Below are 19,391 nucleotides of genomic sequence, written 5' to 3' on the forward strand. Positions count from 1 at the left end.
ACCTCCGAAAGTACCTGACAAACCCACAGTGATGCACACACCAGATGCAGATCTGCAGCCAGTAGCCTTCATATTCACATTCAGTCACGGTATGGTGTTGCATCTTTATATTGGTAAGCATTTCTACAGGTCATCCAATCACAGTTTCTAGATCCTTCATCTGTGATCATTGTTTTATATTAGCTTTTTAGATCCTCTCACAGGTAAGAATTTTTTGCATTTAGTTAATCATGCCTGTGGCAACTTAAAGGAATAGTCTGGCATTTTGGGAGATGAGTTTAATTGCTTTCTTACCACAGAAATACCACTTGATTCTACTTTTATGTCTTTATGCTAAACATGAAGCCAGACCTAGGAGACAGTTAGGTCACCACCAAGACTAGATACATGGAGGAAAAGCTAGCCATCCAATGTCTTGCACCCCTGAAGTTCACTAATTGGCACATCGTGCCATCATGGTCGTAAGTCTTTGGCCAGGTCCAGTGCAGCATGTGCTTTCTCCAGGCTGCACAGGTCTGGGCCAGTCTCCAGGCTGCACTGAGGCTGAGCCCCAACCCCTGAGGCCCCCCTGCACTAGAGTGGTTCAGCTTTTCCTAAAGGGTCTAGACCATCCTCAGGAGTAGGAGCTTACATGGGTAGATCCGTACCAGGCGAGCTGTATCCCTCTGATTCCTCTGTGCTAAATTAAGCTAACCAGCTGCTGGCTGTAGCTTTGTATATAGTTTACAGGCATCAGAGTGCTATCACTTTCTGCCTTATCTCATTTTCAGCAAAAAAAAAGTCAGTAATTATAATTCCCTAAATGTTGACCTCTACATTTAAGACTGTATCTGCAGAAGCAGTTGTGGATTTCTTTATAGTAACAGTGGGTTTCATGTCATTTATATAAGATTAAAAAAAACATGCAGTTTGAAAAAACATCATCAGTTTTTTTGTGCAAACTCATGAAGACGAGTAGGAGTATCATCTGGGAGTGGGTTACTCCTGAATTTCCATTTCCCTCTGACTTTTTTTCGAAGTTGGAGTGAGCATTAAAAATTCATGACATCTGCCAGGATGTGGAACCCCTCTGAATTTAACAGACTGCTGCCGCAGACTTGCAGACCTGTCATTGTGTCCTTTTCTATCTGAAAATGGAGTTGCAGCTCTGCACTGAACCATAAAAAGAATTTGTGTTGCTTGTATTTCCCTGCTTTCACTGGTTCTACAGTATGACACAGCAGAGAGAGCAACATTTCTTTCTTGCACAAACATCAGAAATGACTGACATGTCATAAGGAGTACATACCATGCAGTGAGCAGCAGTTTTTTTTTAGTTGTAGCTTATGTGTTTTTTGTTTGTCTTCATGGAATTTGAGTTTGTCCCTCTCTGCAGTCTGAGTAGGTACACAGATGTTTCTGTGTATTTCACTGTTACTTAATATAACGCAATAGGAAAATATTGGACTTATAGATGCATGTTCTCATCCCCATCCTCAATATAGAAAATTGTCCTTCCTTGACAATGTGGGAAGTCCCGCACTGAGCCACATGAGGAAATACTGTGTGTACAGAATATTTAATGGGTTAACTAAAGCTCAGAAGCCTCTTTCTCCTTTTTTTTTCTCTCTCCTGCAGGAAACTCCTTTAGGCTCTTACTCCTTACTTTCTCATCACATGTGTTGTCTTTCACTCTGTTTTGTCCATGTTGTGCCTATAATTTTACAGTGGCATCAAGTATATAACACAGTGACTTCCTTTGTTTTGTGGTTTAAGTTTGGGATTACGAAAATCCAGAGAAACCTACCAAAAATAAATGGTAGAATTTAAATGAGCATGATGTTTAGGTCCAAATAGGATATCAAATTGAGTTTATTTATGTAGCTATTATTCACAGGGATTCATACCACCCACATTATGAAAGAGTAAATGAAAATGATGCATGACTATCATAGTCATCATAGAGCAGATAAAAATAAAAAATAGTTCAAGCCAAACCAATTTACATTTAGGAATGAATTTAGATAAATACATATATATAGAAAACAATATAATAACCAGTATAGGTAGGATTATATACATACAAAGGTGCAGTTGAAATGTCAACATCTGTGCAGTGTTCTATAAATATAACTAAGTATTATCTGTTTAGGCTCTCAGTCATCCAGGTCATGGTAGTCTTAAGTGCTATAGTTTGAAGGCAGCTGGACTTCTTTTTGGTTTCTTTCAAGAAAGGAGTACTTAAGACAACTGCAAGTATTGTTTTACTGACAGTCCCACAGGTCCCAAACAGTCAGTGTCAGTGTTTGCCCCCCTTCCTCCTCCCAAACCCAACCTTAACCTGTAATAAGAACAAGGAAAAGATCCTACAATAAACCTTTTTTAAAGGATAGGTCCACACATGCTGGTATGTACATTAAGTGCAGAAGAATCCCTTCATCCATTAGCTATGCTACTTGTCCTTTGAAAGGTTGTGGGAGGGCTGGATGCCAGCTGCAGCTGACACTGGGCAAGAGACACATTACCAGTCTATCATATTGTTACAGTCTGTCACATATGCCCACGACATACAGACATTCACACCTATGTGGGAGTAAACATCGAGCAGGCATGGGGAGAACATGCAACTGGCACTCTGTGGGGCCCTGACAAGACAGGAATCATCACTCCAGTGTGGTCAGATGGGTACAGAGAGTAGGGTTAGTTCAGAGTAAGTACTGCACTATACTGCAGTACTCTGTGAGGATTCTCAGGGTCATATTGCAAAATAGGTTTTCTATACAGATGACTGTCCCCTCTGTTTGTATTCATATTCACAGCAACTTTGTATGCATAGCCTGCAGCGTCTTCTCAGGCTCTTACACCAAAATGTATTAACCTGAATTATTTTCTTGGTTTTCTTTGTAAGAAATAGTTATTACTATGATGACTGTGAAAGTTAATATACCAGAAACCTGACTGTGATAACTGTGAATGTTGGCTATTAAGGCTTGTGTAGCTTTTTTGTTATTATAATTACCCATTTTCACATTTACAGATCTGTCTGTTTTGGAAGCTTCTTTTGAAAAGTCGACCAAGCCTCATGCTTTGTGTTTGCTATGTCTGACTAACTCTTATGTTAAAGCTAGCAGCAGAAGAAATTTCAAAATTAGTCACTTTGGTAAGCCCTTAAGCAATGATGGATGTTACAATCTAGTGCAGCACATTAGCACAGTAAATGATGTGGTTATCTCTATGCTTGTCGAGTAGAGCAGTAGTTGATAGTGGACACACGTACACTACAGGATCTGTATATGTCACTTTAATAATTCATCGGTGAAAGAAAAAGTGAAGCAAGGCAGTCGTGTTTCCTGTTTTAGTTGATGCTCCTTCATTGTGCCACAAGTCAGCTCTGCACATTTCCATTTGCACTTGAACATTTTAAACAACACAGAATAAACCACCTTCCTCTGCAGTGGTCTCATTTTGACACAGGCATTATACCATTCTATCAAAACTAAAATGACAGGATAGGGGAAGTTATTTTACACTTACAGGCTCATGATCAAACACAGGTTCCCATTTTATTACATACTTCCTGAGGCACTATGCGCATCATTCATCATGAGAATGCTCATTGGTTTTGAATGGTGCAGTGGCAGTGATCTATTTGTTATGTACTGATATTGATCACTTGTTGAGTAATGGACAGAGAGATGGGAGAGTTTGATGCAGATGAGTGTGTTACATACTGAGGGAGGACTGTGGGGGCTGTGTTGTTAATGTAAAGCAATAGTCTGACGTGACAGTATGACAGAAGGAGCCCTGTAAAGATTTATTTTGGCCCAGTGGAGCATTTGAGTTCAATTTCTGTGTGTGTGCATGTGGCAGATGTATTTAAAGCTTTCTGCCCGGCCCTCTTTATCCATCAGCCCTGACACCAAGTATTAACTGCAGTGCAGGGCCCACTGAGCATGTGCCAGCAAACTGTGAACCCAATGGAAGTCCTCTCAGACAATCCCTCCTATTGCTCCTTTCTTCGGATTCTCCTCATTCGCGTCTCTCTTTATCCTTCTCCGCCCTATTTTCTGTGCTCTCTTTGTCTCTCTTTAACAAATCAAAGCAGTTCTTTTCTGAGTTGCACTGCTTGCTTCACCTCCCAAACCCCCATCTTCTATTCTATCTCATAATCCCTGCCCACAGTACTTCACACCATCATACCCCACAGTGCATAACCCTCCTCACATCTCCTGCAGCACCACCAGTAATATTCAGTACAAGCTACATAACCAGTAGGTTACATAACCCACCATATAATGTCATATTTTCTAAAATACTTTTTCCTGGTGGCAAGAGAAGCCCTGTCCTACACCATGAGTTGGTGTGGTACTTCCAGCCCTGCCGCACTGGTCTGTTTTGTTACATCTATGTTCTCCTATACCGCCTCTCATCTTTCAAACATGTTCCAGTATCGAGCCTCGGGCACTGGTCTGGCTCACAGTAAGCCATGCCCCCCCCTTATTTTCTCCACAGCTCCATCCCCTTCTCTTTTGCACTTAAATCACTGCTCACTTTCTGCTCATTGACATTGCTGTCTGTGCAACCCCCTCCCTCCACCTCCTCAGCCTACCCCTGTGAAATTCTCCCCATCACCAAACTCTCCTCTCACCTCTCCTTCTCTCCCCCTCCTCTCTGTCCTGCTGTGGTCTCCTCTCCTCTGCCGTGCCTCTGGCTGTAGCGGTGGTTGCTATGGAACTGCAAATCAGCCATTTAAGCAGTAGCACTCTAATGGATTTGCAGACAGTAAACAGAAACTACAGACTGCATCGTTACCTACATCTCAGAAATAAATGACTTTCAACACACACATATATACACACACACACACACACACACACACACACACACACACAGTGGGAACATTTTGTTCCTGCACAGTCCTGTTTCTCTTTGCTTTAGATGATGTAAAGCATTCACTCTGCTGCTGAACATGTTTATGTTGATGATTTAGTTCCTCACTTCACCTCCTCTTCCCCCTCACAGGATTGCATCCAGTTGAACCAGTATAAGCTGAAGAGTGAGATTGGAAAGGTGAGTTTGTCTTATTTCTAACATTTATCTCTGTTCAATTTCAAGTGGTTTGGGAAAATAGCAGTAGTTTCAAGATTGTCCCTTTGCTCAATTTACCTGTCGAGTGAGAAGAATCATTCACAGTATGTGCACATTGTGTGAGTTGTCTCTCATATGGCTTACATTTTACAGGTATGATATCATATGATGTACACAGGAAGGTTTGTTTTTGGACCTATTCAGGTGCACATCACCTGTTCATCCACTGTGTAGAGAGCCAAAGTCGTGACCTCATGACCAGACTAGCCTCTGTTCAACTAACTTCTGTAACTCGACAGTCAGCATTTCTTTCATCAGTTTAACAAAAAGAGACAGATCGACATCCACTACAACATTTACTTCACACTCTCACACAATCTCTTCTAAAGTCATTTTTTAACTTTCTAGTTGTAATCCTTGCTGTCTAAAAACTTGACACTGGATCATTTCATATTTCATTCTGCAGTTTTCTAAAGTGTTGGCTACAGCCACCTTTTATAGCTGCTCAAGTTCTCTTTTTCTAGAAATATACTAACACCCTGCCAAGACACAGTTTACAGCCACTTAGAGGCTCTGTGATGCTGTTCTTACATGCAGCAGTGTTATGAGCTAAATGCTAATGTCAGCATGCTAACACACTCTCAGTGACAATGGTAACATGCTGATGTTTAGCAGGTGATGTTTGCAGTGCCCATGATAGTGATGTTAGTTATTTGCTAATTACCACTAAACACAAAGCACAGCTGAAGCTGAAGGGAATGTTAATGTCATGGTGTCGCTATAGGTAAAGTCAGAGGATTCATCATTTGGGGACTATGAATGTTTTTACAATGGTGGACAGACAGACAGACAGACAACAGATCGACATCACCAGCCCAGATAAAAATGTCTCAGTGTGACAAAAACATTAGATTAGTGAGGAGAAAATGAACAACGAAAGTGTGCATTATCAGTGCTTTAAAGGGTAGGATTAGTGTTGTAGTCTACATCATTTCAAACTTTACAGGAGTCATACTGAGCCGCAACATTCGTTATTAATAAATCTGACAACTCACCAGATTGACTCAAGTTCTGCATTTCAGAAAACTCTTGAAGATAAATCCTTTTTGGGTTAACACATTGGGGAATTCATTGTGGCAGCAAGAGAGATGAAATTCGAAAAACTGGCAAATTGAAAAAAGTGAAGTGCTCCCATTGTACACAGCAAGGCCAGGCACATGCAGACAGTGGTGTTTGTAGATAGGCATCTTTAGCCGAAGGCATTGAAAGAGCTCATTAACAGTAGGTATGTTGTTAGATATTAAAGAGTAAAACATCAAACCATCTGTATTAGAAAACAAAGAGAATTTTAGGTGGTGGATAAATTGACACTCTTACCATGTGCTGACTAGAGCCTAGAAATAGATCTCCTGCCTGTCCATAAGATAGAAGAAATGTTGTTCTTGATTGAACCCTGAGTCATCTGTGAACAGCCAGCTGGCAAATTTGACTGTTTTAAGACATGAAAGGTGAAACCAGGAGGATAAAAAGGACTGTGATGGTAAGCACATGTCCTTTAGCAGTGTGTGTGTGTGGGAGGAGCCATTCTGTGCTGTCAAAGAATAAAAATGTTGTTTTTGAATGGAAACAGCGCTGCCTTCAAAACATTCTGTCAGTATGGTGCTGCCGTCTGTTCTCAATGTGAATCCCTCACCAGTTCTGCCGATAAACTACTTTGTTTCAATCTGTATGGAGCTGCAAAATCATGTCAGTACATGGTGGAAAATATATAGATACATATACTGCATGTGAACTAATAATCAGTTAAATTATTTAGGAAATGACTAAAACTCAAGTCATAATTATAAGAATTCATTTCATCCTTCTTACTTTCATAATAGAGTTTTGTGGAACTTCATTTTCAGACATTTTCGAGAAGTCTACCTTCATTTCATAATGGCATTTTATTCCGATAACACATTTCATGATAAGTAATATCTGTAATGAAATAAAAATTATATCCATTAAAATTAAGTAATAAAAATGAATTATGAAATAATATTTCATTGTAATAAGTTGAATTATAATAATTTGACAAATTGTTGGTGCACTTACACGTTTTTTTCATACGCTTATTTCATAATATCTTATTTTATTTATTCAATATTGAACATTTTGGGGTTCCATAAAAAACTGCGCTGAATCACAGAAACTGAAACTGAATTATCATTGAGTCATGTTTTGTTGTGAACAAGTAGGTCCATATTTGAAAATGAATCTCTTTGTTGTTGTATTGCAGGGCTCCTACGGTGTGGTCAAACTTGCCTATAATGAAGATGATGATAAACATTACGTAAGTCAGTGTAATCATTTTTACATCTCAGTTTTCTGTCCTTCTGTCACACAGCCACAGCTCTCCTCTGAGTTTTCATCCCCTCTCTCTGTGGCTATTGTCTAGACAGAGGAGCTTTAGAGGATCTCACCAGGTCTATTGATTTTTTTTTTTTTTTTTTTTTTTTTTTTTTTTTTTTTTGTTGCTTAGCTGTGAGTTCTGTCCGCTGAGATTGCATCAGTTGCCTTGGAAGAAATGTGCAAATAAGAGTGACTTCTGGTGCCACTTAAGGTGCATCCAAGACTTTATTATCTATCTTCAAAGCAGTTCTGCTGTTGCTTTGTATATCGGGTTGCTGCTTTGAGGTCAGTTCCCGAGGGAGAATCTGGATATGAGCCGGCGGGCTCACTGAGATGAGGTCATTCTGGGTGTTTCCATCAAGGTGATTTGTTACCCATAAAAGCTCAGCAACCTCAGCCGCTCCACATGTAAGCTGTTTTATGTTTTAACATAACTAAGCTGCCCTGTACAGTAACAACAATGAAAGCGTTAGGATGAGTCATGTAGACTTAAGCTGCCAACTCTGGATGGGTTTTAAGATGTACTTTTGATCTGGAGCCAGTGGGAGCTCAGAGCTAAACACAACCCGATATTAAAATTGGAGCTTGTGAATGCGCTGATGCAGAACGGTAAACAACAGTTTATGTAAGGACACCGACAAGGCCTATAACATAAGTGGAATAATATAACAAGGGAGTGCTTACGTGAACTTCCCCTCTGGAGTAGAATAAAGCTTTAAATAATGCTGGCCTGCAGAGCTGGTCAGACATGCTGCTGTATGTCCCTGAATTATGTCTGTCAACAGTAAAAAATGGATTCTGTGGGAGACAGTGTTGCAGTGTGAGAGAATCCAAGCGCAAAATCCCAGAATCACCCAGTCTGAAGTCTGAGATTCTTGAAAATAAAAAATTCAGATCAAGTACAATGCAGTTATTTTTTTTAGCTCTACAATCTTCCCTGTCTGTTCCATCTTAAGTGTAGTGCACTCTCATGTTTACTGTGCATGTGTCTACATTTAGATTTCTAGTTTCCATCTTTGTTTCTGGTTTTATGAGGAAGTGTTGTCGTATTTGATGTTTGATGTTGATGCTGATAGAAAATGTTACTTTCCGGGACAAACTGCGGGTTACTACAGGCTGGATCAAATAACAGAGTGATCTGTAATAACGCTGACAGGAATCAGGAGACAAAGAGATGAGTAATGATGACGTGAAAGGGTAGACCTGTTTCCTGGTAGTCTGAGTTGGATTGGACACACAGATACAGTCCACAGGAAAGATCACATCTAAACTGTTGTACTTCACCTGTATTTACCTGTGTAACTGAGTTCTCATCCTTGGCATGGACATAATAAGGAAAACACTGGTGAATTATGGTGGAAATGTTGGAAAAAAGTTTTCGGATACCCTTAAAATTTTAATCTTTTTAATCTTAATTAATCTTTTTTGTGTTTCAAAAGGTGTGGCTGCATTAGACAGACACAAATACAAATGATATTTTTTTTGTTTATGGTTTACAAGAGAAACTAACAAGACCAAATTCTTGACAGTCTCAATATTTCAGTTCTCAACATTGTCGGTATCAAAGTCAACAAATAACAGAGAATGTGTTCAAAACTGAACAAAAAATAAATAAGCCATCACATCATCAAATTAATATTTAGTAGTCCTGGCATTAGCACGCAGTAGAGCTCTATCCTGGCTGGCATGTTCCCCACGAGTCTTTCACACTGTTGAGGGGTAATCTTGTGCCATTCTTCTTGAATTACTGCTTTTAATTCCTCTAAATTCTTTGGTTTACGCTTTAAAACAGACCTTTTGATAATCCACCACACATTTTCAAAGGGGCATTATCTTGTTGAAACATCCAGCTTTGACCTTGACAGAACAGTGCACATGCAGAAGGGAGCGTGTGGGTTTTCGAGAATGGCACAATACTTGGCAGAGTTCAATGTGTCATCACAGACAGTGAGATGACCAACACCAGCAGCACTCATGCATCCCCAAACCATGATACTGCCTCCACCATGCTTGACAGGAGGTACTGTACATGCTGGAGATAATGCTTGGCCTGGCCTTCTGCATACCCTCACATTATCATGAGGATAAAGCTGGAAACTGGACTCATCTGACCACAGAGTCTTCTTCCAATTCCTGGCTGTCCAGTTCTTGTGTGCTTGGGCCCAACGACGCCAGGCTAACCTCTGTCTCTCATTGATCAGGGGCTTCTTGACAGCCTTGTAGGACCTTAAGCCATGATCTAAAAGTGGGCCACGTACAGTGCGGGTGGAACACTGGACACCAGTTTGGTTTGACCACTGCTGCTGAAGCTCCTGTGATGTCATTGGGTGGTTTTCCCTGCACATGCAGATCAGGATGCGATCATTTCTTGCTGAAGAAACCCTTGGACGCCCAGATCTTGGTTTGTCTTCCAAGCTGTTGGTCCGTCTATTTCTGCAGAGTGTATCCAACTGCTGAAGGTCTGCATCTGCACTTCCTGGCTATCTGGCGGCATCTGTACCCTTCCTGGTTGAGAATCTGTATCTTCAGGTGTGTTTCCTGTGTTAGATTCCATGTTTTAGCCATTTTTGGCTAAATTTGCTGGCTTTATATAGACACGAAGCACAGCAACAAAAATTGTGTCTTTTACTAAAAAGCACAACCTTCATTAGTGGATCACTGGTACCAAAATGACCCAATACTCAAAATTTCTTATGTATTTTTATGGAACCAATCAATTTTAAGTTTTTAATGGTTTTTTAAGGATTTGTTGTACTAAAAGAAATTGCACTTGAAGACCTAAGAGTGATTCTTAATGCATTATTTCACAAATGCATGGGGTGTCTGAAAGCAGCAGTGGTCAGATTTAGAATGAATAGAAACAGAATAGAATAGAACAGATTTTGACTCAGGATAAAAATATGATAATATGATGACTAATTCTTCCCAGTGTTACGCATTAACACAAAAATCTTGTCCAAGTGAGTGTTGGAAACCAGGCTTTATCACCCAACGATCAGCAGAAAGCTGAAGGTCTTTGAATCATGCTTGTGTTTGTTGCGGCGTCCTGTTTCATATAATTACTATGCTCACAACTTGACTGGCAGGCATCCAATTGTGATGATGCCACTTATCAGCCTCAGGGGGCTAAAGTAAACCCAATTCATGTAGCATTTGCTCAATTCATTTCAGATTGAAAGAGCAATGAATTTTTAGCAGATACTTGGTCTCAGGATCAGGAGCAGAGTCTTTACCTCTCTTTTGTTTGCTAAAGTGAATGCTTGTCTCTCCAAGTCACTTCCAGGAGAAGTCTGGGGACTCCTAAACCTAGTGCATACACACACTCACACACACACACACACAACAAAATCCAACATGTTCTGCTGCTACTTCACATTAAAATTGATCTTTAGGTGAGATGGTGTGAAGCAGTATATTTATCACAACAAAATGTGTCAACAAAATAAGACATGGTCATTTTAATCGTTTTTTTAATCTATTTTTTGTTTTTTGACAACCAGTCAGTTTTAAATATTGCAGGGAGCAATGGACCAGCAAACATCCTTATCACAACAAGGTGACTTTGTTTGGCTGCACTGTGAATTGATAAATAAGCCACTCAAAGTGTGTCTTCACTTTTCGGGTATTGGCCAGAAAATATATTTTATGGAAAATAATTTTGAAAAAATGAGTCCCAGGCCAGTGTTATGCTTTCTACACGCATGAGTATGTGAGGGTCCATGTGATGTAAATTTCATCATTGGAGGGTATACGCAAGTCACTATGCAGACATCCGCTTAGACCTCAATTATACTCCCTTGCGGACATGCACACGGACATCTGTGCACACCACGGATGTGTAGTTGTTCTTACTATAATCTGTATAATCTGTTTGGAGGATTCGTGTGCAGATGGAGTGTGGACCCTACACGGACAAGTCCGGCCAGACACAGAGCCTTGCGTACACCCTTTTCTTAATGGAGAGAGTATTGCTAATAGTAACTCAGTCTTCTACAGAGAGTGTAGACTTATGGGTTGTTTGCCTTAATGTTGCTAGGCTAACAAGTGTTGCCAGTGTGTTTACAGTAAGTCTTTCACAGTAAGTCAGCCTTACAAGTGTTTTATTGGCCCAGGAGTTTCTGAAGGCTGGTGTAATGTGTTTTGCTGCCACAGAGGAAATAAATTCATGAAATGAGCACATAGTTTCTCTTGGCGTTTTTATTACAGAAATTAAGCAGGGAGGAAATCTGTCAAACAGCTAAGTATTACAGCTGTCACAGGTGATGAGCTCAGAAAGATGGAAGTATGAAAAATGCTGTGAGAGAAAATGATTCTGACCACTTCTACAGTGTGACATGAGAGAATGTGATTCTGATGCACAAATGTGAGTTTTCTGTTTTACCGCATTTTATTTCTCATATAAGATCTGAATCCAGAATCTTCTTGGATTAATCAGATCTCACGCAAAATTTTCCATATTTTTCTCAAAAACAGATCTTGGAAAAGGACCTTTTGTCACCACCAGTAACCACAGCTGTTGCCAAATCAACCAGAATTATGGCTTCAAGTGGCTCCAGCATGGTTTACTTTGATATACTGTCAATACTTTAACTAACATGGAGGCTTTGTGTTATGGAAAAAAACCCTGTAAGATCTATAATTATATCAGTTGATATCACACATACATGCTGCATATTTCTAAATACATTTGTTTAATCAAATCACCACTAAAGTAACCAACATATATCACACTAAGAGGAGAAGTAAGAAGTAAAATATGGAATTTCCAATTTGCACATTTGGTCAAATATATTTACTGTGAATAAAACTGTGATGATGCACCTACACCTACGAACAGTCAGAATTTAGCTTTGGAGAAGGAAGCCAGCCATCAATCCCAGATTCTATAATGAACTCAGAACAGAGTGTGGTCATGATTAATGTCATTCTCTCTGCAGCCAAAAGCTGCAATAATGCAGAATGTTCCTTGACGATTTTTAACTGTTTGATGACTCTGTGGTTGCGAGATGCTTTATTTCCCCACATTAACCACCCTCGCACAAGTTTGCGCGCACACACACACACACACACACACACACACACACACACACACACACACACACACACTCACTCACTCAGACAGCACACCATGGAAACTGTGTACAGGGGAGGATCTGCTTTCTGTTTCTGCACAGTCATAGCCATGGCGACCACAGTTTTAAAAGAAACTACAGAGCTGTGCATCTCCAAAACTGTCTGTGGCGAAATAGCGGAAAATGTTCCAACATTACCGTGATTTAGTGATCAGGGAAATCACACTGACGTTCTGACAGTATAGTGGCTGTAGTATTTTTAGAGAAATGTCCTACATGCAGTGAATGTTATTTACCTTCTGTCTAGTTCCTTTGCATAACCTGTTCCTTATAATGAGACAATACAGTGACTTAGAGTTTGTTCACTCTCTCTTGTCCGCACATACGCTCTCTCTCTCTCTCTCTCTACTACTCCCTGTGACCTTTTTACAAAGGATAATAATACATCCAGCAACACTATTCCAGCAGTGAAGTTTCCAGTTAGTTGACTTCAGGATGTTTTGTTATATTTAATGTCCTCAAGGGCCCATTTACATTTTATCTAAACCAAAAGTTTATTTTATTTGATGTTATTGGTGTATGTGCTCGAAGATCTAGTTTTAGTTCACGTAAATTATCAGTTAATAACTTTTAATTTTGGCTTCCCTCTCTCTTCACTCTAACTGATGTGATCACACTGTACATTATGATCTTATTTCTCACTTTCCTAGGCCATGAAGGTGGTGTCCAAGAAGAAGTTGATGAAACAGTGTGGTTTTCCACGTAAGTCCCACTCTATTCTGTTGTATTCAGTGAATGTAATGAAAGAAAACAAAGCAGGTAGGAGATGAAGGAAGAAACCCACAGAGAAAGATGGGATTTTGTCAATAAGGCCTTGACCAGTTCCATCTAATTCCAGATAAAGCCACAGGACTTCTTCCAGGATTTTCTTTAGACCAGCACCCCTGTCTGCTGTCTGATAACAGCATTACTGGTTCCTCAAACAGTCACAGATAGACAAGCCCCATGTCATGAATGAGACAAGGCTCTGAAATAACATAATCACAGTTTCATATAGTGCTATGAAGGTCATATTAGTCATATTAGGTTGAATGTCATTAAAAAGCCATTATCAGTTACAAAAGAGGTCTGACAATCAGCGTGGTGATTTGTGATTTTTCAAGGTAGCATGAGACAACTAACAGAGCTCCAAAGGAGTGATCTGCATCTGCAGCAGATTGGTTTTAAAAACTGTGGCAGCAAATGGCAAATGGCAAAAGACAAACAACAACAGGCACATTTCAGAGAAAGAGGAACAGCAGATAGAAAATTCTCCATGATGGACATAATGAGAATGTAGGGGGCTGACAAATACTGCTAATTATCAGGCGTTTTAATGGCAGTGTTTGTCACTTAAATTAAAGATCCCTTTTTTTTTAAGTGTTACTTGGTTTGCCTCTCAAAGTTGCAACGCTGTGTTCAACTTGACAGATTACGGTTGGTCTATTAACATTTACAATGCTTAGCTTTTAAATCTTGTTTTGAGTATTCCCAGAGTGATATTATCCGTAATGGCAAGAGGCACTTGATTCCAGTTTGATAAAACTCCTCTGCTCTTACAGCTTCATGGCAGACCAAAACCTACATCATCTACTGCATAACCTAAACATAAGCACTTGAGTAGTTGCTTTTTGGGGGTTGTGTTTTTAATTTTACACCTTGCTATCGGAGAGCACAGATAGTACAATGGAGTGTAACAGTGTATTACTGTAGTAGTTGTTCTTTTTGTGATGGTTTAAGTGAACTCCATGTGGAGTGAACCTTTTAATAAGAATTAGTTTTCACTGGTAGGAAAATGACAATTATGGTGAAGATGGGTGCAGTCTTTGCGTCATTTAAAACTGGTTTCAGATATATTTGTGATGTCCCTGACACTGAAAAGCTGGGAAATATTTGATCTTCTTAGAGCAGCATGTCAATCACACCTAATAAAAAACATGCAATAATAAGTTGATATTTTAGCTGGAGGAGGACCTCACACACAGAGGAGAAACATCTGTATCTCATTCCTTGTCAAGATTGATCATGATCAGTTGAATATTATAGTAAAGTTGTGTGTGTGTGTGTGTGTGGTTCTGTGCAGGTCGACCACCCCCAAGAGGACCAAAGGCAGTCCAAGGAGAGCAGCCCAAAATCCTGGGACCCCTGGAGAGGATCTACCAAGAGATTGCCATCCTTAAAAAACTGGACCATATCAACATTGTCAAGCTGGTGGAGGTGAGAGTTTCTCTGTGTTTTAGATGTTGAACAGTAAATGGTTGCTGTGTTTGCATTTGTATTACTGTCAGAGATTGGTTGAATGAGATATGGTAGTGTTTTTACATTTTCTTATTTTACTCTATGAGAGATCAGTGAGGTTTCTCTGAATAAGGATTTTATATTGAAAATGTCCATTCATACTAAAGCGTTTTCAGCTGTTTTTAGCCATAGTAGTGACAAAGTACTAAGGTCTGTTGGTTGGTCTTTAGTTCAACTGGACTTTGGTTCAACAAGTACTGGATGGTATATATAAGAACAAGATCAAGAGATCTTGATCAAGGTCAGTGAATTTATTTTAGTAAGAGCAGCATATGACATATACATGATACTAGCAGGATATTGCATTCGTGTGTGTTGGTGTAGAAAACAGAAAAAAACAAGACATACAACATGACATGACATCTTTACTGTAGCATTTTAATTCACTAGCAAGCATATATACCCAGCATAGAGTGTAACTGCTTGACATGAAATACTAAATATTATGGCACATTACTGAGAATGACTTTACATTACTGTTTCTAAACACAAAATAAATGTTTAATGGCTAACAGCACACATAGAACAGCACACTCAAATAACTAGCATAAATAGCGACTTTGCAGTCAGCATTTCAGTAGAATTACTTCATCTTTTAACAGCAGGCAAACAAGAAATCTAATTGCTGGATGAAAACACTGAGGAAACATGAAGAAAACCTACATTATGTTCATTAACTCACTAAGCAGTGTCCAGACATTCCTCCTCTGCTGTGTCTCTGCTCTGCATCCAATGAGTGCAGACACTGACTGTCGTGCTGACACCACTCACAAACTAGGTAGGTAGACTTTCTCACACATGGATTGCCATGAAAGTTTGTGTTTGTGTCTACCAGACTTAGAAGATAACAGATAGTTGCTTGTTAGTATAGTGGGCGTTAACATTTCTCGTTGGTAGAACGTCTATTTAAGAAATACAAAACGAGACACAAAAACAGGATGTAAGCAAAATGTCCACAAAGAGATGCAATATGACTTCAAAGGGACACAAAACAACCACAAACTGACTCAAAATATCCACAAGAGATGTAAAAGGACCATAAGCAGATGCAAGGTAACTACACAGAGACATGAAACGACCACAAAAAGACACAAAACAACCAATAAATGACCACAGAAGGACATGGAACAGTCACCAGAGGTAAAATGCCGTGTTTGGTTTGTGTCTCTTTCAGTCTTGATGTTTTGTGGTCAGGATTATCCTTCACCACTGTATTTTCAGATAACCTCTCTTGCCGTGTACCCTGACTTGTGCTCTGTATTTATGTCATATCAGTTTATGTCAGACCAAAAAGGTGGATAAACCCTGTGCTGCCAGGAATCAGGGAAATAAGAGATGGATTTACCCTGCAGCACATCTATCACACCTCTATCACTGGACCTTTATGATATTTTGGTGACATACTCTGGAAAACCACAGCTTCCACCCTGTAAATGGTTTCTTCTGTTTACAACATCCAACGCTCTCCAACTGAGTTGGGAAATTTTGAAGATGGATTGATTTCAGTTTCTACAGAGGCGGCTCTTTATGAAATATGATAGCCGATTTTGTGACTCAAGATGCCTGCCATTCCCTTGCGATATTATCAGAGCGTTTTTCAATTTTGACCAGATGGCAGGGGGGCCGCTGCTGTGGTCGGGAGTTAAGCTCGGGGAGTCAGTCCGTAGGAAAGCTGTCTGGCTTGTTAAGGTGTAGAGTGTGCCAGAAATATAGAGTTTTTAAGTAAAAGTTGAGTACTTCTGCTCCTGTGTGCTCACTCCAGCAGAGAAAACACACACGCACACTCATTTCCTGCCTGCTTTGTCCGCCCTCACACTCACTCACATAATGGGCATACGTAGGCAACGGGAAGACCTGCTCTCCCCCTCTCCATCTCTCTCTGTTCATCCATTTAAATGGGCTGTGCTTGGATCAGGATCACATTCATTACGGGTATCCAACTTATTCCTGTGAGACTGCAGTCCAGTCCGCCTAATTATGAATAGACGTTTTCACTCGTTTTGAAACATTAAAGCCCACTCCAAGTGGAACAGATTAAAACTGATGAAAGGGATATGGTCATTTGTCACAGATGGTTGGGAAGAGACCATAAAACCGGCCCCATACTCGCCAAGGCGTGCAGTTGTTATGAGAGCAGGCACTTTTATTAAAATCCCAAACTCAATTTATGTCATTTCCCCATAAGTCAAGATCCCCTTTTAATGCATTTTAGTCACTGTCACAACATCTACAAATAAAAAGACTACTACTAATGGTCTGCGCTTTGCACACAACAGCTTATTTACTGTTAGCTTTTTGTCCCCCTTGAACAAAGAGGGAAAAACTATGTGTAATGCAGAGAGAACAGTATTTATTTAAGCAAACATGTATGAGCAAACATTAAGGTATTTGCTGTTGCTTAAGGCTGACATGAATAAATAGTGTTCCTGTTGCTTTAGAGGTGATTCCCTGTCCTTGTTTTTCCAGTTCTCTGTCCTTTGGCAGACGCTGCCTTCACTGCGGTAATTTAAATTCACCAGGATGTTGTATTTAGACAGATGCTCCATGTGGACTGTGTGTCCTGTGGTTTGAGCTGTGCAGAAGCATAGCATGGGAGGTGTAGTCCTTTGGGAACACCTGTTTTGACCAACCTGGCTGAGGCTGGATCATCGACCAGGAAAAACAGGCAGCTGCCCAGGGCCCCAGAACTCCAGGGGCCTCTAAAGCTCCATGTTTGCTTTGTGTCAACTGGTTTGTGTTAATCCAATTTAAAATGTATGAAAATATAACCACTAAAATATAATGCTAATATCCTGCTTTTATTATTTAAAAGAGCATACCCCTGAAAATTAAAATGAATGCAGCAAAACTAGAAAACCCTTCTTTGTTATTCCACAAGTTCCTGTTTCTTGTCAAAAACCTGGTACCTATATTAACCACAATTCAACCCCAACAGCCAGTAGTTCAGTCGGAGTTTTGCTGTGTTATGCTAGTAGCAGTTATATACTTTCTTTTAGTCAGCTATCCTTTGTGTTGCCATCACAAGCAGTGAGTGAGTTCTAGGATTAATGTCGGTGGTCCATTTAAATCTTCAGCAAACATGTAGATGTATCACAGGACCGTGTATCACAGTTATCCAACGACATAGCATCTCCTCTCAAACGAAACGCCATTCTCTGCAGTGAACTGCACAGGTAGCTACAGCAATGCTATGTTAGGAGTAATGACTGTGCTAGACAGAGTGGTCCTGTTCAAACAGAGAGAGATTGGAAATGCTAACTGGATTTACTGAGGTGAGTCAGTCTCTATTAGAGTGACAGGCATGGACACCTTGTGATAGACACCTGTAACCATGGTAACTGTACACAAAGATAGCAAAAGCTGTGGCTTCAAAATGCTTGGAGACATTAAAAAATGCATGACAGAAATGAGTCAAACATGTCACTGAAGAAAGCTTGAATAAAATGTCTTTAGTTTTTGTTGGACAGGTGGTGTTCTCTATCACTGTAGTCAAAATTTGGAAATTGTACATGCTGAACAGAGCCAGAGGATTAAGGGCTAAAGGGGGGCCTACCAGCTCACTTTTTGCCCAGGAGCCTGGCAGCAGGTTAATCCGGCCATGAACCTGGCCAAGTGTCAAATGCAGAAATGTGAATTTACACACATTATGTAGAGCTGCTGTTTTTAATTACAGCTCCCACTGATGTCCTGACTGCTGAGCATTACAAGCAGCTTTTATATGAGAACAAAGACAAGGCCAAAAGGTTGTTTTCAGACAGTTTTGAAAGTATAAAGGGCACTGTCAGTTCCGTCTTCTAACTCTGCTCAGTCCTTTTTAAGGAAGAAAACACTTTGTGTTTCTGTGTTTGGTCTTGAAACTATAGTGTCAGCTTTTGAAATAATCCAGAGAAGAAGTGTCACATCTCTGTTTATGATGATTATGTTAATATTGCAGGTGCTGGATGATCCTGCAGAGGACAACCTTCACATGGGTACGCAGACCATACTTTCTTTCTCCAAATCTGTTGCTCTATTTTTGCCCTCTTGCAGCCTTTGACACTTGACACATATGCCACCAAACAAGTGTTTGTATAACTTATTCATAATTCAAATCATCTCTTGCTTCCCTCCACCACCTCAGGGTTCACACATTATGCAGAAAACTTCCATCAGCAGTGCCAGGTCACAGTTAGGACGTCTGTTAGTGTGAAACTTCAAACTCTTTTTACAGTATGCTCAATAAGGCACATTCCGATAACGCAATCCTTCTGACAATGAATAATGTGATGCTGGGCTGTTGCCTCAGTGGCAGCTGTGGTCAAACCCAGCAGGATGAATGAATGAATAAATTGTGTGGTCTTACATGTTCCTATTTCCTTCTCCCTCCCTTATTCTGACAGTGTTTGAGCTGATGCGTAAGGGGTGAGTACAGAACATGTCCTTTTTTTTTAAAAAATAATTTAAGGCTCATTGCCTCTGTTCCACTGCCTTCCACTCCTCATTTCGTCATCCCTCCATCCCTGCCCTCAGTTTCACCAATGTTCT

General features: G+C 40.1%; 1 protein-coding gene across 4 annotated transcripts in view; it reads left to right on the forward strand.

The window, feature by feature from the left end:
- camkk1a (calcium/calmodulin-dependent protein kinase kinase 1, alpha a) overlaps window positions 1–19,391 on the forward strand; it is a 56,566-nt gene that overhangs the window by 20,228 nt on the left and 16,947 nt on the right. For all 4 annotated transcript variants that reach the window (XM_051078427.1, XM_018691880.2, XM_018691882.2 and 1 more), the window contains 6 exons: window positions 5,002–5,049; window positions 7,346–7,399; window positions 13,241–13,292; window positions 14,653–14,786; window positions 18,802–18,838; window positions 19,247–19,268. In XM_051078427.1, coding sequence (XP_050934384.1) covers window positions 5,002–5,049; window positions 7,346–7,399; window positions 13,241–13,292; window positions 14,653–14,786; window positions 18,802–18,838; window positions 19,247–19,268 — 347 coding nt within the window. The remainder of the gene's footprint in view (window positions 1–5,001; window positions 5,050–7,345; window positions 7,400–13,240; window positions 13,293–14,652; window positions 14,787–18,801; window positions 18,839–19,246; window positions 19,269–19,391) is intronic.

The sequence above is a fragment of the Lates calcarifer genome, linkage group LG20 (genome assembly GCF_001640805.2).
Source record: "Lates calcarifer isolate ASB-BC8 linkage group LG20, TLL_Latcal_v3, whole genome shotgun sequence".
NCBI lineage: Eukaryota > Metazoa > Chordata > Actinopteri > Centropomidae > Lates > Lates calcarifer.